General features: G+C 45.8%; 1 protein-coding gene across 2 annotated transcripts in view; it reads right to left on the reverse strand.

The window, feature by feature from the left end:
* The window catches only part of LOC131192579 (major histocompatibility complex class I-related gene protein-like), a 34,022-nt gene extending 6,874 nt beyond the window's left edge, over positions 1–27,148 (reverse strand). Inside the window, exons 1-6 of one of the 2 annotated variants that reach the window (XM_058171831.1) lie at positions 26,884–27,059; positions 24,684–24,959; positions 15,053–15,340; positions 11,525–11,596; positions 10,707–10,870; positions 2,417–7,398 (exon numbers count right to left, since the gene is read on the reverse strand). In XM_058171831.1, the coding sequence (XP_058027814.1) occupies positions 7,219–7,398; positions 10,707–10,870; positions 11,525–11,596; positions 15,053–15,340; positions 24,684–24,873 (894 nt within the window). In that variant the 5' untranslated portion in view covers positions 24,874–24,959; positions 26,884–27,059 and the 3' untranslated portion in view covers positions 2,417–7,218. Of the gene's footprint in view, positions 1–2,416; positions 7,399–10,706; positions 10,871–11,524; positions 11,597–15,052; positions 15,341–24,683; positions 24,960–26,883 lie in introns of those variants that run through there. The other variant, XM_058171830.1, reaches the window with a different exon arrangement.
* Between the last annotated feature and the right edge of the window lie 482 nt (positions 27,149–27,630).

The raw sequence follows: 27,630 nt of genomic DNA on the forward strand, positions 1-27,630 counted from the left end.
GAGCAAACCGCACCCCGAGTCTGGTTTCCTCCCCTGCAGATCTGTGGCAGTAGTGCCTTCATCATTAGACATGTATTCTCTGCCTGGCCAATTATGGGTCTGATTCAGCTGTCAGCGTTCCAGAAAAACCCCTCCTGCAGAAAAGACTCCGAAGAAAACATCTTCCAAAGTTCTTTTACTAGCATAGGTAAACTGGCACAAGTGGGGAAACTCCGAATCCGGGGATCCGGGTTTTTCCTCAGTAAGACAAACTCCAAAATCACCACCCCGCCGATCACATGCTCCAATCGCCAACCATCCCATCTCGAGATATCGCTCCGGCCACTCCTTCTCCAGATGCAGGCTCGGCCTGACTTTGACTGGCAGGAAGAATGTTATTATGTCTAATGGACCCTTCTACCAAATCCCCCCTCCTACTTTCCCACACATGGGAAAGTGGCAGCGCAGGAGCCTCCGGCCTAGTATGGCTTTCAAAGCTGACATCAGCCTTGTTCCCGCCTCTGGGAATTGAATCCTTCCTTACTTGCTGCCTCTTTTTCAGGGCTACACATTTGGCAGAGGATGGATGGCTGAGAGAAGTAAGGACACCATTTTCACTGGAATTATTTATTATTATTTATTTATTATTTAAATTTTTATACCGCCCTTCTCCCGAAGGACTCAGGGCGGTTTACAGCCAGATAAAATAAACATTCCTATTACAAAATAAATACTATTAAAATACCACTAAAAACTTATTCAATTTGGCATAATTAAAATTTAGCAAATAATAAAACCCATTAAAACCCATTAAAACCCATCGATAAAACCCAATTAAAACCCATAAAAGCTAACCCAGTCCAGCGCAAATAAATAAGTGAGTTTTGAGCTCATGGCGAAGGTTCGAGGTCGGAAGTTGGCGAAGTCCTGGGGGAGTTCGTTCCAGAGGGCGGAGCCCCACAGAGAAGGCCCTTCCCTGGTGTCGCCAGACGACACTGTCAGCGCCGGCGGCACCCGAGGAGTCCCTCTCTGTGAGGCGCGGGTCGGTGAGAGGTATTCGGTGGCAGCAGGTGGTCCCGTAAGTAACCCGGCCCTATGCCATGGAGGCGCTTTAAAGCGTTCACCAATACCTTGAAGCGCACCGGAAGGCCACAGGTAGCCAGTGCAGCCTGCGCAGGATAGGTGTCACTCGGGAGCCACGAGGGCTCCCTCTATCACCACAAGAGCTGCATTCTGGACCAACTGCAGCCTCCGTATGCCCTTCAAGGGGAGCCCCATGTAGAGAGCATTGCAGTAGTCCAGACGAGACGTCACAAGGGCGTGAGTGACTGTGCACAAGGCATCCCGGTCTAGAAAGGGGCGCAACTGGCGCACCAGGCGAACCTGGTGGAAAGCTCTCCTGGAGACGGCCGTCAAATGATCTTCAAAAGACAGCCGTGCATCCAGGAGAACGCCCAAACGCCCATTATTGGCATTATGGCTACGGGGTAGGGACCACATCAGGTGGAAGGACCTTCCCTTGGGTGGCAGTTGTGCTCCAGAGCAAATTTATTTTATTTATTTTATTTGTTCATACTTTTATACCGCCCTATCTCCCTAGGGACTCAGGGCGGTTTACAGCCAAATAAAAACATAAATATATACAGAATAAAACATTAATTTAAAAAACTTATTCAATAGGCCGAATATTTAAAATATAAATATAAATAATAAAACCCCATTAAAACCCCATTAAAACCCATCGATAAAACCCAATTAAAACCCATAAAAGCTAACCCAGTCCAGCGCAAATAAATAAGTGAGTTTTGAGCTCATGGCGGAAGGTTCGAAGGTCAGGAAGTTGGCAAGTCCTGGGGAGTTCGTTCCAGAGGGTGGGAGCCCCACAGAGAAGGCCCTTCCCTGGGTGTCGCCAGACGACACTGTCACGGCACCCGAGGAGTCCCTCTCTGTGAGAGCGCACGGGTCGGTGAGAGGTATTCGGTAGCAGCAGGTGGTCCCGTAAGTAACCCGGCCCTATGCCATGGAGCGCTTTAAAGACGTTCACCAAAACCTTGAAGCGCACCCGGAAGGCCACAGGTAGCCAGTGCAGCCCGCGCAGGATAGGTGTCACTCGGGAGCCACGAGGGCTCCCTCTATCACCACAAGAGCTGCATTCTGGACCAACTGCAGCCTCCGTATGCCCTTCAAGGGAGCCCCATGTAGAGAGCATTGCAGTAGTCCAGACGACGTCACAAGGGCGTGGTGACTGTGCACAAGGCATCCCGGTCTAGAAAGGCGCAACTGGCGCACCAGGCGAACCTGGTGGAAAGCTCTCCTGGAGACGGCCGTCAAATGATCTTCAAAAGACAGCCGTGCATCCAGGAGAACGCCCAAACGCCCATTATTGGCATTATGGCTACGGGGTAGGGACCACATCAGGTGGAAGGACCTTCCCTTGGGTGGCAGTTGTGCTCCAGAGCAAATTTATTTTATTTATTTTATTTGTTCATACTTTTATACCGCCCTATCTCCCTAGGGACTCAGGGCGGTTTACAGCCAAATAAAAACATAAATATATACAGAATAAAACATTAATTTAAAAAACTTATTCAATAGGCCGAATATTTAAAATATAAATATAAATAATAAAACCCCATTAAAACCAGATTTAAAATTTAAAAATTCTAGTCCAGTCCTGCGCAAATAAATAGATGTGTCTTAAGCTCGCGGCGGAAGGTTCGAAGGTCAGGAAGTTGGCAAAGTCCTGGGGGAAGCTCGTTCCAGAGGGTGGGAGCCCCCACAGAAAAGGCCCTTCCCCTGGGTGTCACCAGTCGGCACTGCCTGGCCGACGGCACCCTGAGGAGTCCCTCTCTGTGAGAGCGCACGGGTCGGTGAGAGGCAATCGGTGGCAGCAGACGGTCCCGTAAGTAGCCCAGCCCTATGCCATGGTGGAAGTTAGATAGTTAGATTAACAGAATTGGAAGGGACCTTGTAGGTCATCTAGTCCAACCCCACCACCACCTGCCCAGGCAGGAGACCCTACACCATTCCTGTCAATGTTAATGGGAAGAATTCCCAGAGAGATCCCAGAGCCAGGCACTCTTATCTGAAGGAGACCTGGATTATGGAAAAGAGGCTTTGCAGAGAACAGGTGAGCAGCAGAATGGGACTCTAGAACACCATGGAAAATTCAGAAGAACAGAGAACAAAGCTGAGCAGAAATCAACCATTTCGATCATTGGGTTACAAGAGTACAAGAAGACGACAGTGAGAATGGAGAGAAAGCAAAGGTTCTTTTTTGATAGAAATTGAGGGCTGTAGAGTAGACCAGATTTCCCAACTTTCTGGTTTTGGGGAATGATTCCACGCTAGCGGGAGGCAAGCATGTGCATTAGTTTACCTGCTGTTTGCGCAGGTCAGGATATGTGTGCATTCACCCATTACTTCTGTGGCCCGGTTTTGAATGGCTCAAGGCCCGGCTAACATAGTGTAAGCCGCCCTGAGTCTTCGGATATAAATGTAAATAAAAAAAATGTAAGGGGTCGCCTTGTGTCACTTTGGCCCGGTCTACCCAATGTGAAGAGGAGACATGCCAGTAGTTTGGGGAGTAGTGTCAAGCTGGCCACACCCACCCAGTTAGCCATGCCCAGTGAGTTGCATCAAGCTGGCCATGCCCACCCAGTTGGCCTCACTCACCCAATCGCCCCCCGAGGTCAACCACAGCCCAGATGTGGCCCTCAATGAAACTGAGTCACCCTGCACTAAGGGTTCTGTAAAAATGGCAGTAGTACAACTCAATAATTCTAAGGACAAGGCAGAAATAAACTACTTCTAGATACAAAATGACATTTCTCTATAAATGTATTTATTCTGTTTAAATAGACCGAACCCCCATCATAAATGACTTGAGGTAGCTTACAGAGTTTTTATTTAGTTATGATAGAGCAAGGTAACATTAGCCAGGAGACAACAATGCTAATGCAGAGTAGTAAGTACTTGGCTGCCTGTTTGTTAGCTCTGTTTGGTTGAGCTCACACACTTCCCAAGGTGTGCCACAAGAGGGCGAGGTAGCTTTGACACTTTCCTACAGCAGCTTCTGAGGCCCTCTCCTTCCACCAAATCCACCTCCCAAATGGGCACTGCAACTAAGAAGGTTGAGTGCCAGCAGGATTCTGGTCATTTGCATGAAAAGCTGGCTCATTTCTCAACCGAAGTGGTACCTATTTATCTACTTGCATGGAACATGCTTTCAAACTGCTAGGTGAGCAGAAGCTGAGGTGAGGGACGGGAGCTCATCCCATTACACAGTACTAGGACTCAAACTACTGGAACAAAGACCATTTCCAGCATCATTAAGTTACTGAACCATCATGTCTCTTGCTTAGAATTAAAATTGAACTGATTTTTTTTTAAAAAAAACCTGCACGTAACAAGATAATTAAAACAATGAGAATTATTACAACCATAAATAAAATCTTTGTAACAAAGTTACAATTGTAGCAAAGTTACAATCTCATTACCAGTACAGCCATTTGTTAGGCTACATACCACTACCAGATCCTCAGGCCAGATGCCAAACCGGTAAGGTCAGGACCAATCTGACCTCAAGTGACGACGATGTTCCAGAAGATGGGTTCTTCAGCAGGAATAACTCTCATCCTGGGTCCAGTCAGATGATATTTCTTACTGGGTGGGACCCACTAGCCCACTGAACCTGATGGGGTGGATAGTTGTAATCGGGGAGAGATAGTCCCTCAACTAACCCAGCCCTGCAATGGAAGGCTTTATAGGTCAGTACCTTGAATTCAACCTGGAAGCAAACCAGTGGTGGTATTCAGCCGGTTCTATACGATTCGTGCGAACTGGTAGCACCAGCTGCGGGTAACATTTACCAGTCTAGATGCATACACAAGTGCTTGTGTCGCTACATTTTACATCAGGTGATCTTTCTGGATACCCTTCAAAGGCACCCCCAGGTAGAGCGCATTACAGTGATCCATCTGGGATGTGTCGAGCGTGTGACCTAGAGTTGTAACTCTTAACAGTAACAACAGCAGAAAGGACATCATGAGAACATCTGTTGTGTCTTGTCCGCTCTCACCGCAGCCGGGGTCTGCTTATCTGCTCCCGAACACGGAGGAATGTATGCCTCCCGGCCCCAGTCCTGGCTCCATGCCCAGACAAGCTGCAGAGGAGGGAGCATCCCCCGGCCCCAGCCCTGGCTCCATGCCCAGGCAAACGGAGCAGCTAGACCCCTCCCCCTCCTCCACAGCATGTGAGCCTGAGGAAAGTTTACTTCCAACAGCTGATTGGAGTGACCCTCGCATCAGAAGATTGGATAGGCGGAGGCAACAGAAGGAAGGGAGGGGCAGGCCTTAATGAGTGCTGAGTCATGGAGCCACACCCAATGGCCTATATAAAGGATCTGCTTTCTGGCAGTCTCTGAGTCAGGCAAAGTCGAACTTATCTTGCTGAAGTCACTTACTGGTCTCCTGCCTGCTCTGAGGACTTTGCTAGGACTTTGGGCAGAGCTGCAGAGGCAAGCCTGATTCGGATTTCCCTGACCCGGCCGTCAGCGGAGGAGTGGGACACGACATCATCTTCTCCAGTCATCTCACTTCCTCTCTTCTCCTTAAGGATTCTCAAAAATGGGGCAATGGAGCCACACAGGTTGCCTTTTTTAAAATGACTCGCTGAGCTTTTGAGGCTAATACCACCAGGCCTCGGAGGTATTTCACTTGACTGGTTTATCAGGAACAGACACGTGAATTGATTTTTGCCCTAAAGACAAGCCCTGAAAATTACATTCCTGAATTCCATGATTCTTTCACTTTGAATGGCACTTGATATAGGAAGAGTACTTACTATAGGGAAGCTTTTGAACTTTGATGTTGGAGAAGTCATCTGAGAATACTATAGATAATCAAGCAAACAAATACATCCACAGCAACCAATCACAGCATAGATTGCCTCATGCATGAGTCAGCACTCTCTAACTAATCCACTACAATTCAGCTCTGAGGAAGTTCTGTCCTATTGTACACTTTACTGTTCCAGCTACTAAATTCAATATCCGAACAGAATCCGTCGTTCAACAACAGCAATCCCGGCTCTCCCAGTTGAGGTTGTTAAACGATCTCTTCGATCATTAGGTGGAGTCCTACATAAAGAGTGCCGAGTACCTCAGGGGGATGGAGAAAACCTTGGAAAGCCCAGCACCAGCAGAGTTCAAATGTCTCTCTACTCTTAGCATAAAATTCCTTGTCATGCCCCTGTCGGAGTCTGAATCTGAAGGGGAAGAGGAACAGCTGACAGAAAGTGAGAGAGTGGATCCATTGGCTGTGGAAGAAACTGGGAAATGCAAAGTCAGGCTGGGCAGAGCAGGGGAGAGGTAGAACAAGGGAGAGGGGGTTCAATTGAAGACCACGGCCAACCCCCTCCTCATCCTAGGCAGCGCAGGGAGGAATGGAGAAGAAAGCAATGTGGGTTGCGTGGCTTACGAGGGAGGAAAGGGACCTGATCCTCTTTACAAGGTACAGCTGCTGATGTTTAAAAGTAGAGGCAAATTGGAGGGCCGGTTGTTGGGAACAAACACTGAGTTCATCAGGTACTTATCTGAATTCCTGGCATCCTCCCAACTGGTTTGATTTACTGCTGTGCTACTTCACTTCTGGAATTCCCTATTTTGCTTGCCCTGCTGGATTAATAACCTCGTCTTGCTTTGTTGGATTTTTTTGTTGAAAGTTTTCTGTTTACAACGTTTGGGACTGAAGTATTGTCAGCCAAATACTATTACAGGTTGGTGGAAGAGCTCTCTCCAGCCCAGAGAGTTGAAAGGGACAGTTGGTGATAATAAAGGGATTCATATCAGTTCTCTGGCTGTGTTGCCTTTGTGTCACACCCCCGGGTCATCACATTCCAGTTCTGAGCCAACCTGGGTGTCGTCACCTTCCTTGGTTCCTTCTATTGCACCTGGTGTGCTACATTTCCCACTCTCGTCTCTCTCCTTTTGCCCTCGCTCTACCACCCACTCTCAAGAGCAGCATCAGTAGCAGAACCTGACAATGTAAACATTTCAAGAGGAGAGAAAAGGATGGGGAAGGGGGAGGTTTCCTGGATTTCTTTCCTTTCCAAGATTTGGCTACAAATATGAAGAAGAAGCAGGAAGGAGGCCATTTGAAGTTGCTAATCCTCTTCCTTCATCAGAGGTAGTCGTGCTCTGTGCATCTTTCAGAATGCAGCCAGGCCCAGTCATTATTCTCATCTGGGCCATGATAGCTGATTCAATCTTGACACTTCTTGGTCCGGAGTCTCCAAGTCTCCAGACCATGACAGAGACCTTTTGATGAGCCTCTCTTCCTTCCCTTCTCGCTTGCGCAATGTTAACACAGGGGCTTCAAGAACCCACTGGGGCCTCAACCATTCATAGGGTGTCCTGTCCTGCAAAGAGAGAAAATGAAAACCACAGTTTGTACTGGCGATGTGTTTTTTCTCTCCTCCAATCAGAATCATAGAGCTGGAAAGGACCTTGGAGTTCTTCAACCCGCAACTCAAGGCAGGAGTCCTTATTCCCCGGAGCCATGGATTACCAAAAAAAACAAAACAGAAGACACGAAGAAGGAAAGGTAAATGGGCGGGAATTCTAATCAAGCTAAGAAATAGGAGAAATAAAACTCCTCTGCCTTCAATTTTCCTAACCAATGTGCTTTCACTTGCTAATAAGATGGATGAAATACTCCTTTTAAACAGATACAATTCTGATTTTTACAATTCAGCGGTCCTATGCTTCCCTGAAACCTGGTTAAATGAATCAATTGAAGATAGCAGCCTGCATATCCTAGGGTTTCAGATTCAACAATCAGACAGAATTGCAGAAACATCTGGTAAAAAGAAGGGAGGAGGCTTATATATCAACAACAGCTGGTCTCAGGATATAACTATAATATACAAATTCTGTGACAAAAACCTAGAGACATTATTTATCCACTGCAAACCATACCATTCGCCTCATGAATTTTCCTCATTTCTTCTAATTGCTGTTTATGTCCCACCACAAGCCTGTGTAAACAAGGCATTACGAACACTAGCTGACCAAATTATGGAGGCTGAAGCCAAATATCCTGATTCACTGGCCATTATTTTGGGAGATCTAAACAAGGCAAACTTAAGGAAAGAGCTACCAAAGTCATTTCACCATGTCAATTGTCCCACTAGAGGCAAGAATACTTTATACCATTGCTACGTAACACTAAAAGATGCTTATCGGTCTTTACCATGAGCAGCTATAGGACACTCTGATCATTGCATGATTCACCTTGTACTTGCTTGCAGGCAAAGATTTAAAACCACAAAACCAACAATTAAATCAATGAAGACCTGGACTGAGGAGGCAAAATTAAAGCTATAGGCTCGCTTTGACTGCACTGATTGGAATATTTTTGAAGATACCTCTGCAGACATGGATGAACTCACACATACCGTAACATCATATGTCAGCTTCTGTGAAGACCTATGTGTACCAACAAGGAACTTGCAAATATACAGTAACAACAAACCTTGGTTCACACCTAAACTTAAGCAGCTACGACATTCCAAAGAGGAAGCCTACAGAAAAGGTGATAAAATGCTGTACAATCAGGCCAGAAATGTATTAACAAGAGAGATCAGAGCAGCAAAAAGAAGCTACTCTGAAAAGCTAAAGAATCAGTTCTCAACAAATAAACCAGCAAACATATGGAAAACTCTTAAAAGTATCACTGGCTATGGCAAACCTCCTTCCCAGGCTGAAGGAAATAAACAACTGGCAGATGACTTGAACATGTTTTACTGCAGGTTTGAAAGGAAACTACAGCCACCTATCTCCACAACCCCCATCTCAGACACACCAACAACATCCAAGCCTCCTACAACTGACCCCATCCCATTGGGCTCACAACCCCTAGTGATCACAGAAAAGGAAGTGCAGGACCTATTTCACAGACAAAAGCCAAGAAAAGCTCCAGGCCCAGACAAGATAACTCCTTCTTGCTTAAAAGTCTGTGCTGACCAATTGGCCCCCATCTTCACCCATATCTTCAATAAATCACTAGAGATGTGCAATGTTCCTTCTTGCTTCAAACACTCTACTATCATCCCAGTGCTGAAGAAGCCCACCATCAAGGAACTGAATGACTACAGACCAGTTGCTTTAACATCTGTAGTCATGAAAACTTTTGAAAGGCTAGTGCTGTCCCACTTGAAAACCATCACGGATCCGCTGTTAGACCCCTTGCAATTTGCATACCGAGCAAATGGATCAACAGATGATGCTGTTAATATGGCTCTGCACTAAATCCTACAACATCTGTGACATGCATGCCATTGATTTGCTATCATGGATCTATCTAATATCTATCATTATCTATCATCTATCTATCACATTCTATCACTTATCTTTTATCTACCATCTATGTATATATTGTCTATCATCTATGTACCTGTCGCATTCTATCACATTTTTTTAATTTGCATTTATATCCTGCCCTTCTCCGAAGACTCAGGGCGGCTTACACTATGTTAAGCAATAGTCTTCATCCATTTGTATATTATATACAAAGTCAACTTATTGCCCCCAACAATCTGGGTCCTCATTTTACCTACCTTATAAAGGATGGAAGGCTGAGTCAACCTTGGGCCTGGTGGGACTTGAACCTGCAGTAATTGCAAGCAGCTGTGTTAATAACAGACTGTCTTATCACTCTGAGCCACCAGAGGCCCTTCATAACCTGTCTATCATCCATCCATATCTGTCTGTCTGTCTGTCTGTCTGTCTGTCTGTCTGTCTGTCTGTCTATCTATCTATCTATCTATCTATCTATCTATCTATCTATCTATCTATCTATCATCTATTGATCTATCTATCTATCTATCTATCTATCTATCTATCTATCTATCATCTATTGATCAATCTACCATCTATCTATCATCTACCATCTATTGATCTATCTATCTATATCTATCTATCTACCTACCTATCTATCATCTATCTATCTATCTATCTATCTATCTATCTATCTATCTATCTATCTATCTATCTATCTATCTATCTATTGATCAATCTATCATCTATCTATCATCTATCATCTATTGCTCTATCTATCTATCTATCTATCTATCTATCTATCTATCTATCTATCTATCTATCTACCTATCATCCATCTATCTATCTATCTATCTATCTATCTATCTATCTATCTATCTATCTATCTATCTATCTATACGGCACCCATCTCACAAAATTCATCTCTGTAGCTCATGATCTCCAGGATCTGTTTCTAAACTCTTTCTAAAGGAAAGTCGCCAGGATCATTTTTGTATGATCCCTCCCCCATTTTATTTTTTCAACCTCCCATTCCTTTTCTCCCTCCCTTCCAGTCCTTCTTGGATAGAAATCCCACATTTCTGCAAGCTGACCCAAGCTTCTGTTCCTGGCTCCTTCCCCGTCTTTTTCTCCTCCCTCAGAGCTGATGGGTGCGAGAGGCTGAGCTGGACTGGATCTTCCCTGCAGAGCAGGCAACCACAGGGTCTCCAGCAGGAAGGGCTGAGCCCCAGGGAAGCCCCAAGCAACCCACAATCCCTTCATGGTTGCCTTAGAAAGACTTTGGGGATGAATGTTCCCCCACCCAATACTTCAATGGTCGTGGCTCTTGGGTATTTCCCAAGCCCAGAGTTTTGCACCTTATATAGACTTCAGCAACAATCAGACTCACCTCTGAGGTTGCTTCGGATTGGAGCATCGATTCTGATTGAATCTCATCTTCTTCTGTGTCAGAAGTAGCGGAAACATAAACTGTTTTTAAAAGGAAGTCACCAGGCGAAGTCATCACTTCCTGATAGAGAATTGTCCCGATAGAGAACTGTCTCCAGCACCTGCCTGATGGCAGAAAGAGAGGACAGCTGGTTAATTTTGGGAGCAGCAGCTCCTGCTTCGAAGAGAGAAAGACTCGTGCTTCAGAAGTCCCAAATGATACAACTGCCTGGATTATAACCAGGCAGCCTGAGAAAGATGCATTAGTACTTCTATTGGTTTATTATGGACCAAGGAAAAATGGTTGGCTGTCAAGAGGTACCGGCCATAAAAAAATGGAAAAGAACATTCCTGGGTATTATTCAGAAGTCCCGTGTTTCCCCGAAAATAAGACCTTGTCTTATATTTTTTTGAATCCCGAAATAAGCGCTTGGCCTTATTTTCAGGGAGGTCTTATTATTTTGGGGCCCGTGGAGCAAGATGGGGGCCCCTCTTGCCATCTTACCTGAGTTCCAGCTCTGCGTTTAAATATTTTCGGGGAGGGCTTATTTTGGGAGGGAGCCTTATTTTAGCCCAGGCCCTCAAAAACCCGATTGGGCTTATTATCAGGGGAAGTCAGTTTTCAGGGAAACAGGGTAATTAAGATGAAATTGTTCTTGCTACACACAATTCTGTTTTTCCACCACAGCTGAAGCCATTCAAAGCTGGCCATTCATACCAGCTCAGTCAACACAGAAAGACCCAGGGGGGGAGGTCAGTGGCTGTGTTTGTTTCACTTACATATCAGGAAGAGAATCACAGCTCCTGAGATTAAGCCTGATACAATTCCCACAGGAATCTGCCACGATATAGCTAAAGAAAGAGAAACACGGTTTCGATTAGAGAGATCCTCAGTTCCCTGAACTGGAGGTGCTGAGCAATGGAAGCATTTCTCAAGCTGCACTAGTTTCCAGGAAGTGCCCCCCAACTAAAGGAAGCCCCCCTCCTTCAAGACCATTCCTTCTGACCCCTGCAGCCTTGGAGGGAGGGGCTTCCTTCAGGTGGGGGTATTTCCTGGCGGTTGAGGAAGGCAGAAGAAAAGGCCTTGAAGGACAGAAGAAAGAGCCACAATCAAGACAGCGGTCAGATAAGGGCGTCTTGAGCCTAAGTCAAAAAACCAGTTTAAGGCAGCGGTTCTCAATCTGCGGGTCGTGATCCCATAGGGGGTCGAATGACGATTGGCCAGGGGTCGCCTAAGACCATCGGAAATATGGGAAGTATACTTGCGAGTCGAAGAATCGCGCTCCAATGGTTGACTCCACAAGCCAGCTGCAGGCTCTTCAAATCGCTAGCCGAATTCGGCTTCAGGCGCGATGAATTAAAAAAGAGAGAAATCTTTGCTCTGATGTCTCCCTCTCAAGCCAGCTGCAATCACTCCCAATCGCTAGCCTAATCTGGCTTCAGGCGCGATAAACTTAATAGGGGAGGAGTCTCCGCTTTAATGCCTCCGTCTTCAAGGCAATCGCAAGCAGTTCAGATCGCTAGCCAATACGGCTTCAGGCGCGATAAATTCAAAACAAAAATAATTTCACGGTTGGGGGTCGCCACATCGTGGGGAATTGTATTAAAGAGGTCGCAGCACTATAAAGGTTGAGAACCACTGGTTTAAGGAAATGTGTCAAAGGGGCCCTTATCAGATAATCCTCCCAGAAAGCAAACATTGTTTCAGCTTCGTAGTATAGATAGGTTATGAAGGAATGTTTCATAATGTTTTCCTTCTGGGAGAATTATCTGATAGGTAGTCCTGTAGAAGAACCGAAAAAACTGTAAAGCTTGCTTTCTTTCTTTCTCTTTCTTTCTTTCTTTCTTTCTTTCTTTCTTTCTTTCTTTCTTTCTTTCTTTCTTTCTTTCTTTCTTTCTTTCTTTCTTTCTTTCTTTCTTTCTTTCTTTCTTTCTTTCTTTTCTTCCTTCCTTCCTTCCTTCTTCTTTCTTTCTCTTTCTTTCCTTTCTTTTCTTTCTCTCCCTCTCTCTGTTTTTCATTTTCCTCTTTCCCTCCCCCTCCCCCTTCCCCCTCTCTGTTGCAACATTTTATGACAACCAAAAGTGATTTACAAGCCATAAATCACCACTTCTGAGGCCATTGTGATTTATAATATAATATAATATAACAACAGGTCATTCACAACTTCTGCAGGTAAGTCGTTCCACTTATTAATTGTTCTAACAGTCAGGAAATTTCTCCTTAGTTCTAAGTTGCTTCTTTCCTTGATCAGTTTCCACCCATTGCTTCTTGTTCTACCCTCAGGTGCTTTGGAGAACAGCCCTATTCCCTCTTCTTTGTGGCAGCCCCTAAGATATTGGAGCACTGCTATCATGTCTCCCCTAATCCTTCTTTTCATTAAACTAGCCATGCCCAGTTCCTGCAACCGTTCTTCATATGTTTTAGCCTCCAGTCCCCTAATCATCTTTGTTGCTCTTCTCTGCACTCTTTCTAGAGTCTCAACATCCTTTTTACATCGTGGCGACCAAAACTGAATGCAATATTCCAAGTGTATACGGTACCTGTGCATTTTGGGGTTTTTTGCCTAAATGTAGAACCTTACTTTTTTCACTATTGAATTTCATACAGTTTGAATTTCATACAGTTGTTTAAATGACCATTCTTAAGTCCCAAACTACCTCTATACCATACAAACCATGTTCTGCCCTGTCTTGCCTCGCCTTATTCAGCCCTGCTGTGCCCTATCGTACCCTAACCTACCCTGTCATATACCTTTGTCCTCAAATTCCCACTTCCAGCCCCCCCCCCATCAAAAACCACTTCTCTTCCATCACTAAATGCAGGACGATACTTGCTGTTCTCCAACTTGAAATGATACAGCATGTCAGCCTCCATTTTTATTTTAAGTGTATATTTACTTATTGGAGTGTTTTACTGTTTTATTACTTCGTTAAAGGTTTTCTTCTTACTGAATATCTTACATGATTTATGGGGGAGGGGAGAAGCTTATACTGCTGCCAGCGTCGGCTGTCATTTCAGGTGGAGGAGATAGTTTTTCAAACAGACGGGGCCGAGTTTGAACTGAAAAAAAAGTTTGGGGGGGAAAAAAGAGTTTGAAAAAAAAATGCACAGGTACCGTATATGTGATACCTTGCTCAATAGTAGTAACTTTGAGAGGGATCTTGGAGTCCTAGTGGACAACCATTTAGATATGAGCCAGCAGTGTGCAGCAGCTGCCAAAAAAGCCAACACAGTTCTGGGCTGCATAAACAGAGAGATAGAATCAAGATCACGTGAAGTGTTAGTGCCACTTTATAATGCCTTGGTAAGGCCACACTTGGTATATTGCATTCAGTTCAGATATAAAAAAGATGTTGAGACTCTAGAAAGAGTGCAGAGAAGAGCAACAAAGATGATTAGGGGACTGGAGGATAAAACATATGAAGAACAGTTGCAGGAACTGGGTATGCCTAGTTTAATGAAAAGAAGGACTAAGGGAGACATGATAGCAGTGTTCCAATATCTCAGGGGTTGCCACAAAGAAGAGGGAGTCAAACTATTCTCCAAAGCACCTGAGGGTAGAACAAGAAGCAATGGGTGGAAACTAATCAAGGAGAGAAGCAACTTAGAACAAAGGATAAATTTCCTGACAGTTAGAACAATCAATAAGTGGAATAACTTGCCTGCAGAAGTTGTGAATGCTCCAAAACTGGGAATTTTTAAGAAAATGTTGGATAACCATTTGTCTGAAATGGTGTAGGGTTTCCTGCCTTGGCAGGGGGTTGGACTAGAAGACCTCCAAGGTCCCTTCCAACTCTGTTATTATGCTATGTTATGATTTGGCCCGTGAATGTAATGGGAGTTGCCTGCTTCGCATTCCATCCAGAAGACTGACAGAGGGAGAACATCAGAAGTGAAACAACACGTGGCTAAGGAAGAAAAGGACATTGGATTAACACTGTTTGAACTCTGGTGGGAGGAGGGCTCTTGGGAGGATATAATTCTGTACAATTACAATTAGTTTCAGTTCTAGCTTTGCTTCTCTTGCAACCTGACATGTTTAGTAAAAATTACCAATCTCTTCAAACTGATGGAGTTGGGACTTTATTTTCTTAAACGTTGATCGGAGGCAAGCTGACACAGCAAAAAACGTAACATTCTTCTCTCTACACTTTCCAGCATTGCTGAAGTTATCTATTTTTACAGGTCCCAAAGGCGGCTAAGAAAGCCCAGCTGCCTTTTAAAAAGCACTTTTGGGACAACCATGACCCAGATGGCTGAGAATCTCCACAGGTACATCTACATGTCATAATCGCTCAGCCTCTCACCCGTTTCCTCTTTCCAAGCCAACACCAGGGGTTTTTGCAAACCGTCGTGCTCCAGGTGACACCGAAAACGATCCCACTCCTTGGGGTCGATCTCAATGCTGATCCAGGCATAATAGGTCCCATCTGAGTTGGGGGCCACAGTCCTACGGAAGGTCTCTTGTTCCCAGTTCTCTCCATCCCTTGTCCAGGTGGCCTGGATCTCCTTGGAGTAGAAGCCAAAGGCCTGGCAGATGAGGGTCTCCAGGCTGTCATCAACCACTCTGTGAGTCACCTTCCCCACTGGAGGCTCTGCAAAAAAAAAAAATTGCCACAGTCAACCCAGCATGGCCAACTCACCATGCCCAACTGACTGCGGGTCAACTCACCATGGCCAACTCACCATGGGACAAATCACCATGACCAACTCACCATGACCAACTCGCCATGGCCATCTTTAATGATTCTATTCCACCATTTCTTTGATATTAGTGTAACTCTTGTCCTGCAGCGTGTGGTCCTGTGGTGAGATGGCCATGGTGACTTGTCCTGCAGCGAGTTGGCCATGGCAAGTTGGCTGTGGCGAATTGTCATAGACCAGGGGTGTCAAACTCGATTTCATTGAGGACCACATCAGGGCTGTGTTTTACCTTGGGGGGGGGGGCGTGGCCAGGGGTTTGTGTCCAGTATGATGTCATGTGTTAGAAGGCACCTGTGATGGCTCAAGTGCTCTGCCAGTAAATACGGGCTCCCGAGCACCATTTTCAGCTATAACGGCCTCCTGCAACCCTCTGCCAGAGAAAAGTGGAGCTCAGGGGGGGCCATGCACGGCCCTTTTGAGTTCCTTTTTCACTGGCAGAGGCACTGCGGGCTGGTCCTTCGCTGTTTCCAGGGCAGCCCTGTGGGCCAGATCTAAGCACCCCATGGGCCGGATCCAACCCCCGGGCCTTGAGTTTGACTCTGACCCTTTGGTTCAGCCCCAAACACAGGATGTGAGAATTACAATTTCTTTTTCTGCGTTGCAAGATTTTCTCATGGAAATGCAAATGGATCTCAGCCTTCATCTCTTGCTTAATGAGTTTCCTTGTTTTCTCTTTGGGTAACTTACTTTCTTTCTTTCTTTCTTTCTTTCTTTCTTTCTTTCTTTCTTTCTTTCTCTCTTTCTTTCTTTCTTGATTGATTGATTGATTGATTGATTGGATTTTTATACCGCCCTTCTCCCGAAGGACTCAGGGCGGTTTACAGCCAAAGATAAAAACATAAACATAAACAAACATTAAAAGCTTATTAAAAAACCGATTCTAAACATTTGGCCAAGTCAAATTAAAAACTAGTATAAAACCATCATAAAACCCCAATTTAAAAATTTCGTTAGGCTAGCCACCGCCCGATGAAATAACAGAGTCTTGAGCTCGCGTTTGAACGTTCGGAGGTCGGGGAGTTGGAGCAACCCCGGAGGCAACTCATTCCAAAGGGCAGCCCCCCCCCCAGAGAAGGCCCTCCCCCTGGGGGTCGCCAGTCAACATTGTTTAACTGACAGCACCCTGAGGAGGCCCTCCCTATGGGAGCGCACAGGCCGATTTTCGGGGGCTTTGAAAATTATTTTCCCCTACAGTAGTCTGAATACTCAGATCTCTTTCCACCAGGCATATGAAGGGCAAAAACAGTACAACCATCCGTTTAGTGACAGTTCCAAGTTACGACGGCATGTTCAAAATGACTTATGACCAGTTTTCTTATGACTTACAACCATTGGAGCATCCCCAGGGTCACATGATCAAAAATGGCCACTTAGCAATTGGTATATACCGGGAGTCCTCAATTTAAAACAGTTCACTTAACAACCATTCAAAGTTACGTCAGCACTCAAAAAAATGACTTTGGCCATTTTTCACACCCAGTGGGGCATCCCCATGGTCACATGATCAAAATTCAGACGCTTGGCAAGTGACTCATTTTTTTTTTTATTAAAAAAGTTTTATTTTAACATTCATATCCAATAACATATTTAATGTACCATCATATACAATTAATCGGACCTGCCCGGTCACCACCCCCTTCCTTTAACTCTCTTCCCTTCTCTACCTTCTTCTACTTTCCACAACCATCCTCCCCTTCTCTTATCTACATCCTCTCCTCCTTCCTCCCTACTCCTTTCTTCTCCCTTTTCTATCCCTCTTCCTTCCTTTCCTCTTCCTCCTCTTCTCTTTCCTTCCTCCTTCTCTCTTCCTTCTTTCCCATCATTCTGAAATGGTAGCCAGGCAGCTCCGATCTTACATTAATTATACGTCTTCGATCATCTTTGTACATTAACCATCAATCCATTTTCTACCCTCATCCCCCCCTCCCCCTCCCTTCCCCTTCCTCCCCCCACCCCCTGGGACTTCCCAGAACCGAATACAGGGTATAAAACTAACAACAAAAATTAAAATATAACACAAATCATAATCCATAGTCACTCCTTAAAACCTCAACTCCCCTTCCAGAAATAAAGAAAATACATTTCTTCCAATCCATTATATATCAGACCATTCCACTCCTAGAGTTCTCAGAAATTTCCGATTGAGTTAGTGTTTATTCTTGAATAAAGTACATAGTTTTTAATATCCAACCTTCATCAATCAATATCAAAACAACGTTCCATCTTCCAATATTCACAATATTCACTCAAAAAAATGACTTTGGCCATTTTTCACACCCAGTGGGGCATCCCCATGGTCACATGATCAAAATTCAGACGCTTGGCAAGTGACTCATATTTATGATGCTTGCAGCGTCCCTGGACTCATGTGATTTTATTTATTATTTATTTATTAATTTAATTTAATTTATATACCGCCCTTCTCCCGGAGGACTCAGGGCGGTTTACAGCCAAATAAAAACAGATTCCACAAAAATTAAAAACATATTAAAAAGTTAATTCAATTAGGCCAAGATAAACTAAAACTGTAATAAAACCCATATTAAAACTACATTAAGCCAACCCTGCGCGATAAAACAAAAAGGTCTTTAGCTCACGTCAGAAGGTCAGGAGGTCAGGGAGTTGTCGGATCCCCAGAGATAGCTCATTCCAGAGGGCAGGAGCCCCCACAGAGAAGGCCCTCCCCCTGGGGGTTGCCAGTCGACATTGTTTGACTGACGGCACCCTGAGGAGACCCTCCCTATGGGAGCGCACGGGTCGATGGGAGGCTAATGGTAGCAGCAGGCGGTCTCGTAAATAACCCGGTCCTATGCCATGGAGTGCTTTAAAGGTGGTAACCAGCACCTTGAATTGCACCCGGAAAACCACTGGAAGCCAGTGCAGCTTGCACAGGAGAGGTGTCACATGGGAGCCTCGAGGTACTCCCTCTATTATCTGCACAGCCGCATTCTGGACCAGTTGGAGCCTACAGGTGCTCTTCAAGGGGAGCCCCATGTAGAGAGCGTTGCAGTAGTCCAGGCGGGAAGTCACGAGGGCATGAGTGACCGTGCATAGGGAAACCCGGTCTAGGAAGGGACGCAACTGGCGTATCAGGCGAACCTGATAAAAAGCTCCCCTGGCGACGGCCGTCATATGCCCTTCTAAGGACAGCCGTCCATCCAGGAGGACACCTAAATTGCGAACCCTCTCCACAGGGGCCAATATCTCGCCCCCGACAGTCAGCGATGGAGTCAGCTGGCTGTACCAGGATGCCGGCATCCACAGCCATTCAGTCTTGGATCGGTTGAGTCGAAGTCTGTTCTTCCCCATCCAGACCCGCACGGCCTCCAAACACTGGGACATCACTTCAACGGCCTCATTGGGGTGGTTAGGGGTGGAAATGTACAGCTGAGTATCCTCAGTGTACAGATGACATCGCACCCCAAAACCATGGTTGATCTCACCTAGCGGCTTCATGTAGATGTCGAACAGAAGAGGCGAGAGAACCGACCCCTATGGCACCCCACACGAGGCACCTCGCAGCCGATCTCTGTGATCCCCTCTTGCGACCTTGTGACAAGCAAAGTCAGATGGGGAAGCCAGATTCACTTAGCAACCATGTGACTAACTTAACAACGGCAGTGATTCACTTAACCGCGGTGGCCCAAAAGGTCGTACCATGGGGCAAAATTCACTTAGCAAATGTCTCCCTTAGCATCAGAAATGTTGGGCTCAATTGTGGTCGTACATCGAGGATGATCTGTATTTATGACCGTTGCACTGTCCTGGGGTGTGGGAAGTTTTCTTCTAATGTGCCAGTGTTGTGGCCTGTCAGCCACTGGCCCCTTCAGCAGCCAAATTAGAGGAGGAGGAGGAGGCGGCGTGGGAGTCAAGATCAGCATCAAGGCTGACTTTGATGCTGACCTTGATCAAGACACTACACTACTAACCAGAGCATATGAAACATTTGCTAGACCAATTCTAGAATACAGCTCGCCTGTTTGGAACCCTCACCACATCTCTGACATCAATACAATTGAACGTGTCCAGAAATATTTTACAAGAAGAGTTCTCCATTCCTCTGAAAACAACAAAATACCTTATCCCACCAGACTTGAAATCCTAGGCTTAGAAAACTTGGAACTCCGTCGCCTTCGACAAGACCTAAGTTTAACTCACAGAATCATCTATTGTAATGTCCTTCCTGTTAAAGACTACTTCAGCTTTAATTGCAATAATACTAGAGCAACCAATAGATTTAAACTTAATGTCAACCGCTTTAATCTAGATTGCAGAAAATATGACTTCTGCAACAGAATCATCAGTGCTTGGAATACTTTACCTGACTCTGTGGTCTCTTCCCATAATCCTAAAAGCTTTAACCAAAAACTCTCTACTATTGACCTCACCCCATTCCTAAGAGGTCTGTAAGGGGCGTGCATAAGCGCACAAACGTGCCTACCGTTCCTGTCCTATTGTTTTTTCTTTTCCTCTTCCTATATATATGCTTAGACCTCCTTATATTTACTCATATATGTGTTTATATACTACATAATCTTTTGTATGATACCTACATATATTGTTGTGACAAAATAAATAAATAAAAATAAATAAAAAGGCAACCTGAGAACTCTGAGGGGGAAGAGGGAATGGAGCTGGCGGAGAGAGAGAGAGACACAGGGGCGAAACCTGGGCTGTCTATCAGCCCTCAGATGGAGATTCAACAGCCCCCAGGTCTGGAGGTGGCTGATGAGGAAGAGGAGGAACAGCTGGGTCCAGTGCCTGACAAGCAGATGTGCAGAAGGCAGAGGAGAGGAGAGCAGTGGAAATCTGTGGGCCGATCCTTGGGACAGAAAAGCCACTGTTGCTAGCGAAGCTCCACCCTAGCTCAGGGGATAAAGACCGGAGATGAATAGATGTGGCAGACAACTATTCCCCTCCCTGCTGAACAGATTTGTTAGCCTACGTTGAGAGAAATCTTTTGCTGGGGCTGCTCCTAATAAAGGAATCATTGATTTAAATACACAGGGGTTGTCATGTTTAGGGAGCTGGGTCAGAACAGCCAGACATAACAGAGATAATATAATATAATATAACAACAGAGTTGGAAGGGACCTTGGAGGCCTTCTAGTCCAACCCCCTGCCCAGGCAGGAAACCCTACACCATCTCAGTCAGATGGTTATCCAACATTTTCTTAAAAATTTCCAGTGTTGGAGCATTCACAACTTCTGCAGGCAAGTCGTTCCACTTATTAATTGTTCTAACTGTCAGGAAATTTCTCCTTAGTTCTAAGTTGCTTCTCTCCTTGATTAGTTTCCACCCATTGCTTCTTGTTCTACCCTCAGGTGCTTTGGAGAACAGCCCGACTCCCTCTTCTTTGTGGCAACCCCTGAGATATTGGAACACAGCTATCATGTCTCCCCTCGTCCTTCTTTTCATTAAACTAGACATACCCAGTTCCTGCAACCGTTCTTCATATGTTTTATCCTCCAGTCCCCTAATCATCTTTGTTGCTCTTCTCTGCACTCTTTCTAGAGTCTCAACATCTTTTTTACATCGTGGCGACCAAAACTGGATGCAATATTCCAAGTGTGGCCTTACCAAGGCATTATAAAGTGGTACTAACACTTCACGTGCTCTTGATTCTATCCCTCTGTTTATGCAGCCCAGAACTGTGTTGGCTTTTTTAGCAGCAGCTGCACACTGCTGGCTCATATCTAAATGGTTGTCCACTAGGACTCCAAGATCCCTCTCACAGGTACTACTATTGAGCAAGGTACCACATATACGGTACCTGTGCATTTTGGTTTTTTTGCCTAAATGTAGAACCTTACTTTTTTCGCTGTTGAATTTCATTTTGTTAGATAGCGCCGATAAAGATAGATAAGGTTCGTGGGAACCAAGGCACGGGTGAAATATAATTTTCCCTACCAGTTCTGTGGGTGTGGCTTGGTGGGTGGGTGTGCCCTGTGACTGAGTGGGCGTGGCCAACTCAATGTCACTCACAGCCATGCCCACTCAGTCATAAAACCCCACCACCAAGCCACGCCCACAGAACCCAGAAGGAATTTTTTTTTAAATTTCTATTCTGCCTTTTCCCTTTTTGCGAGATGCCTGCAGCTGCAGCCTCTCTGTTTTTGGTGCACCTGGAGGCACTTCTTGTACTGAAAGATGCAGTGGCTGCCAGCTTCTTGCAAACGAAAGTTACCAGAGCCGCTCCCCTTCTTGAACGTGACCTTGCCCCAGAACCTGCACCCGCTCACCACCTGTTCACCGTTTGCCTTGCGTCGGGGCCCGGGGCTAGGGATGCACCATTCCCCGAGGCCCTGGAGCCACTGCCTGCCTCAACCAGGTCGTGGAATGCACCATTCCCCGACAACAGCCTTGCCCCGGAGCCATCGCCCATTCTTCCTTTGCCACGTGGCGTATACTTCCCTTCCTTTTATTTATTTTATCTTTATTTTATTTTATTAGATTTTTATACCGCCCTTCTCCCAAAGGACTCAAGGCGGTGTACAGCCAAAAGATAAAAAAAACAATATATATACAATTAAAACAAAAAATTTAAAACAGAGCATATTACAAAAGTGGCTGACATTAAAAATTTAAAATTTAAAACCCTAAAATAATAAAACCCCAATTAAAATTTAATAAAACTGTTAAGCCAGTCCCGCTTGAATAAATAAGTGTGTTTTCAGCTCACGGCGAAAGGTCCGAAGGTCGGGCACTTGGCGTAGGCCAGGGGGAAGTTCGTTCCAGAGCGTAGGAGCTCCAACAGAGAAGGCCCTGCCCCTGGGGGCCGCCAGCCGACATTGTTTGGCGGACGGCACCCTGAGAAGACCCTCTCTGTGTGAGCGTACGGGTCGGTGGGAGGCATGAGGTAACAGCAGGCAGTCCCGTAAGTACCCGGGCCCTAAGCCATAGAGCACTTTAAAGGTGGTAACCAAAATCTTAAAGTGCACCCGAAAGACCACAGGAAGCCAGTGCAGACTGCGTAGCAGTGGTGTTACGTGGGAGCAACGAGTGGCTCCCGTTACTACTCGCGCAGCTGCATTCTGGACTAGCTACAGCCTCTGGGTGCACTTCAAGGGCAGCCCCATGTAGAGAGCATTGCAATAATCCAAACGAGAAGTCACCAGAGCGTGAGTGAGCGTGAGTTCCTCCAGCGTCTGGCTGCCAGGAAAGGCAAGTGTCCGAAAGTTACCAGAGCCACTCACCTTCTTGAATATGCCACCGCCATTGCCGCCTTGTTCCATGCGCCGGCTGCACAAGCGCACACCCAACCTGCCACTGATGAATGAATGAAATAAACGATGTGCGCTTGCGGAGCTGGCGCATGGAACAGGACAGCAATGGCGGCGGCATATTCAAGAAGGAGAATGGCTCCGGTAACTTTCGGACGCTTGCCTTTCCTGGCAGCCAGCCGCTGGAGGAAGGTAAGTACACACTATGTGGCGAAGGGAGAGCGGGCGGCAGCTCTGGGGCAAGGCTGGGGTCGGGGAATGGTGCATTCCCTGACCCAGTTAAGGCAGGCGGCGAGCATGTGGCAGCTCCGGGGCCTTGGGGAATGGGCCCCGGCCCCTGACCAAAGGGCGAGCAGGCGGCGAGCGGGTGGCGAGCTGCCTTCCTGGTGTCTCAGTGTCCAGCTTGCGAAGGCAGGCAACCGGAAGCCCACGTGGAAGGCAGGCAAGCATGGCAGGGCTTCGGGGAAGGGAGTAAGCTGCTAGCTCCCTCCCCGAAGCCCTGCCATGCTTACCTGCCTTCTGCGTGGGCTTCCGCTTGCCTGCATTCGCAAGCTGGACACTGGGATGCCGGGAAGACAGCATGGAAAGCAGGCAAGCATGGCAGGACTATGGGCTGTGGACTGGTTTGGGGGTGGCCAGCCAGCCATTGCTCCCGGTTCAGCGAACCAGCCCCAATCTCTGCTACCTACTCGCCCGATCCGGTCCGATCCGGTAGCATTTCACCCCTGAACCAAGGTCATCTCAACGAGCACTCGTAACAGCCGGAGGGAGAGCTGAGAAGCTCACCGTCTCCCTGGTTGGTTAAACGTAACCTGTGACACTAAGGGGTGGGTAATGTCTATTCTTTTGGTAGCAGGAATTATTTAGAGTTGGTTTCACATTTGAATGTGCCGATATGATGTACCCAATAAAGGAAACCTTTGAGAAATGTTACAGCCTCAGAGTTCTGAATCAACTGGAATCATTATTCGGAACCATGACACAAAGCCAATAGGGAAAGCCAGATTTGCTTAATAACTGCATGGTCCACTTAACAACAGCAGCGATTCGCTTCACAACGGTGGCCAAAAGGTCCTAAAATGGGGTCAAACGCATCGACAACTGCTTTCTTTCTTCTTCTTCTTTTTTCTTTATTTGCATTTATATCCCGCCCTTCTCCGAAGATTCAGGGCGGCTTACACTATGTTAAGCAATAGTCTTCATCCATTTGTATATTATATACAAAGTCAACTTATTGCCCCCCCAACAATCTGGGTCCTCATTTTACCTACCTTATAAAGGATGGAAGGCTGAGTCAACCTTGGGCCTGGTGGGACTTGAACCGGCAGTAATTGCAAGCAGCTGCTGTTAATAACAGACTGTCTAGCAGTCTGAGCCACTCAAGGACCCTTGTGCCATATCCATCATTGGACATTGGCGATCATGTTGGCCATCCTACTTTTATCAACAAGCCGCACGAAAAAGTGCTGCTGAGTTTTGTCCAAACCGGTCCCTTAGATTGTGAAGCCATGATGTTCTTCTTCTGCCTGGACCTTGTTTGCCTTCCCTGGAGGATTAAGGGCCGCGGTGTGGCTCAGGCTGTAAGAAGCCTGTTATTAAAACACAGCTGCCTGCAATTACTGCAGGTTCTAGTCCCACCAGGCCCAAGGTTGACTCAGCCTTCCATCCTTTATAAGGTAGGTAAAATGAGGACCCAGATTGTTGGGGGGGCAATAAGTTGACTTTGTAAATATACAAATAGAATGAGACTATTGCCTTACACACTGTAAGCCGCCCTGAGTCTTCGGAGAAGGGCGGGATATAAATGTAAATAAAATTTTTTTAAAAAAATTAAAAAGTGAAGGATGCCGTATTTTTGCGAGTGTCAGCATCACATGCTTTGCTTAGTAACTGCAATTTTGGGATTCAATTGTGGTTGTAGGTTGAGAACTATCTTTATAAGGAGTGGGAGACGAGGGAACCAAAAGAAACATTGCAGGATGAGGAAGAGGGAGGCATTTGGCCACTCACCTGTCTTCCTCAGAGCCTCCTTTCCGTAGGACAGGTACCTCTGCAGCCACACAATGCAGGTCTCCTCCAGGTAGACTTTATTTTCGTGGGACCATCCTGGATCCTCCTCCCACTTCTCCTTGACCTTCCGGGCCTGGGGCTGAGCTGCCACCCACCTGAGGGTCACCTTGTTGAAGCTGAGGAAGTCCATCCCATCGTAGCCATAGTGGTACAATCCATCTTTGTTCCCATCTTCTCTGAACTCACAGCCCAAAATCACCTGCCAGGTATGAAGACCTGAAGGAGATCCAAAGAGGGGTGGGTGAGAGAGTACAGGTAGTCCCCGACTTACAGCGGTTCACTTAGTGACCATTCAAAGTTACAAACAGCACTGAAAAAAGTGACCTGGGACCATTTTTCACACTTACGACCATTGTCGCATCCCCCCCCCCGGTCACATGATTTACATTCGGACACTTGACAACTGACTCCCATTTATGACGGTCACAGTGCCCCGGGGTCACGTGATCCCCTTTTATGACCTTCTGACAAGCAACGTCCATGGGAAGACCGGATTCACTTAGCAACCAGGTTACTCATTTAAGAACGGCAGTGATTCACGTAACGGATGTGGCGAGAAGAGTCATAAAATGGGGTAAAACAGATTTAACAAATGTCTCACTTAGCAACATAATTTTGGGGCTCAGTTGCAGTTGTAAGTCGAGGAACTACCTATACAGCAGAAAGATCATCAGATAAACCGTAGAAATGGTGGTAGACTTTAGGAGAAACCCTTCCATACTTCCACCTCTCACAATACCAGACAACACAGTATCAACAGTAGAAACCTTTAAATTTCTAGGTTCTATCGTATCGCAAGATCTCAAATGGACAGCTAACATCAAAAACATCATCAAAAAAGGACAACAAAGAATGTTCTTTCTGCGCCAACTCAGTCAGCTCAAACTGCCCAAGGAGCTGCTGATTCAGTTCTACAGAGGAATTATTGAGTCTCTCATTTGCACCTCTATAACTGTCTGGTTCGGTCCTGCAACCCAACAAGAAAAACACAGACTTCAGAGGATAATTAGAACTGCAGAAAAAATAATTGCTACCAACCTGCCTTCCATTGAGGACCTGTATACTGCACGAATCAAGAAGAGGGCCGTGAAAATATTTACAGACCCCTCACATCCAGGACATAAACTGTTTCAGCTCCTACCCTCAAAACGATGCTATAGAGCACTGCACAGCAGAACAACTAGACACAAGACCAGTTTTTTCCCCGAAGGCCATCACTCTGCTAAACAAATAATTCCCTCAACGCTGTCAAACTATTTACTAAATCTGCACTACTATTAATCTTCTCATCGTTCCCATCACCAATCTCTTTCCACTTATGACTGTATGACTGTAACTTGTTGCTGGCAATCCTTATGATTTATATTGATATATTGACCATCATTTGTGTTGTAAATGTTGTACCTTGATGAACGTATCTTTTCTTTTATGTACGCTGAGAGCATGTGCACCAAGACAAATTCCTTGTGTGTCCAATCACACTTGGCCAATAAAAATTCTATTCTATTCTATTCTAAATCACAGCATACAGGACACATGGGGCAAAAAGACGGGAAACTGGGAAATTCCCCCTTTACTTCCACAGCAACCAATCAAAGCTCATGCCGCATGCAGTGGCCAGCTCTCTTTAATTGTGTGTTCTTACTCATTATTCAACCCTTCACTGCTCCAGCTATTAAATTTTAAATATCTTAACAATGGTCACAAAACAAAGTGTTGTAAGTCAAGGACTATGTGTAGCCCTTTCCTCAGGCCCTCTCCATTAAGGAATCTCAGGCCAGGAGCCTTGCCCTCATCTGGCGAATAGAAGGAACCCCGATTTCTCCTTCCCCTCTTTATCCCACCTGGAAAAAAATCTTTGAATGACTGCTCAGTCCTAGCCTTCTAAGTACTTGATAGGCTGGTGGTAAATCCGCACTCCTGTTGACTGACGAAGGGCCCCATTTCCCAGGCTTCAATCGCTTCCCTGGCTGTTTTTGTGCCTGCTCGTCCAACAATCTTAGTAGCTTAGTAGCTTCATCGAATGAATCTTTCAGTGATTCCTGCAATTAGCTCTTTTTGGGTAGGGCCTGAACATTCTAAGTGTGGGAGGAAATTGGGGGGGTGGGGTGTCATATCTTTGCAGGAAAGGAAATCTAACCTGGACATCAAATGTGGCACAGCCTCTGCTCACCGTCAGTCGGGTAGTTGAGTCTTGGCAACTTCTCCAGCTCACTCCTGAAGACCCACTCAAGGGGTAGAAAGGTCTCCTTCTCCAGCTCCTCCATCCAGGACACCAGAGGCTCCACCCTCCCGGTGAGGCTGTCATAGCGAGTGATGGGCTGGTCATCCAGGTAGCCCCTAATGAAGGACAGGGGCAGCCTCTGACTGGGCTCCAATAGTCGCAGATAGAAATAATACAGGGAGTGCGAGCCTGGGAAGGGAGAAGGGCAGAATTAGCGGGTCTGTACTGCAGTTCCAACCCCTCCAAAGTTTTACTGTCACACAGTAGCCCCCTCCCATGTAAAAAGTGAGCAGCTAGCTTTCACATCTGTTTGGGAAGGTTTATGCCTTTAAACACAAGGAGAAAGTTCCCCATTTGTTGGCTGACCTTCAAAATAGAATAGAATAGAATAGAATAGAATAGAATAGAATAGAATAGAATAGAATAGAATAGAATAGAATAGAATAGAATAGAATTCTTTATTGGCCAAGTGTGGTTGGACATACAAGGAATTTGTCTTGGTGCATAGGCTCTCAGTGTACAGTACATAAAAGAAACGATACCTTTATCAAGAATCATAAAGTACAACACTTAATGATAGGAATAGAATAGAATAGAATAGAATAGAATAGAATAGAATAGAATAGAATAGAATAGAATAGAATAGAATTCTTTATTGGCCAA

Source organism: Ahaetulla prasina, chromosome 2, assembly GCF_028640845.1.
Source record: "Ahaetulla prasina isolate Xishuangbanna chromosome 2, ASM2864084v1, whole genome shotgun sequence".
NCBI classification, from domain to species: domain Eukaryota; kingdom Metazoa; phylum Chordata; class Lepidosauria; order Squamata; family Colubridae; genus Ahaetulla; species Ahaetulla prasina.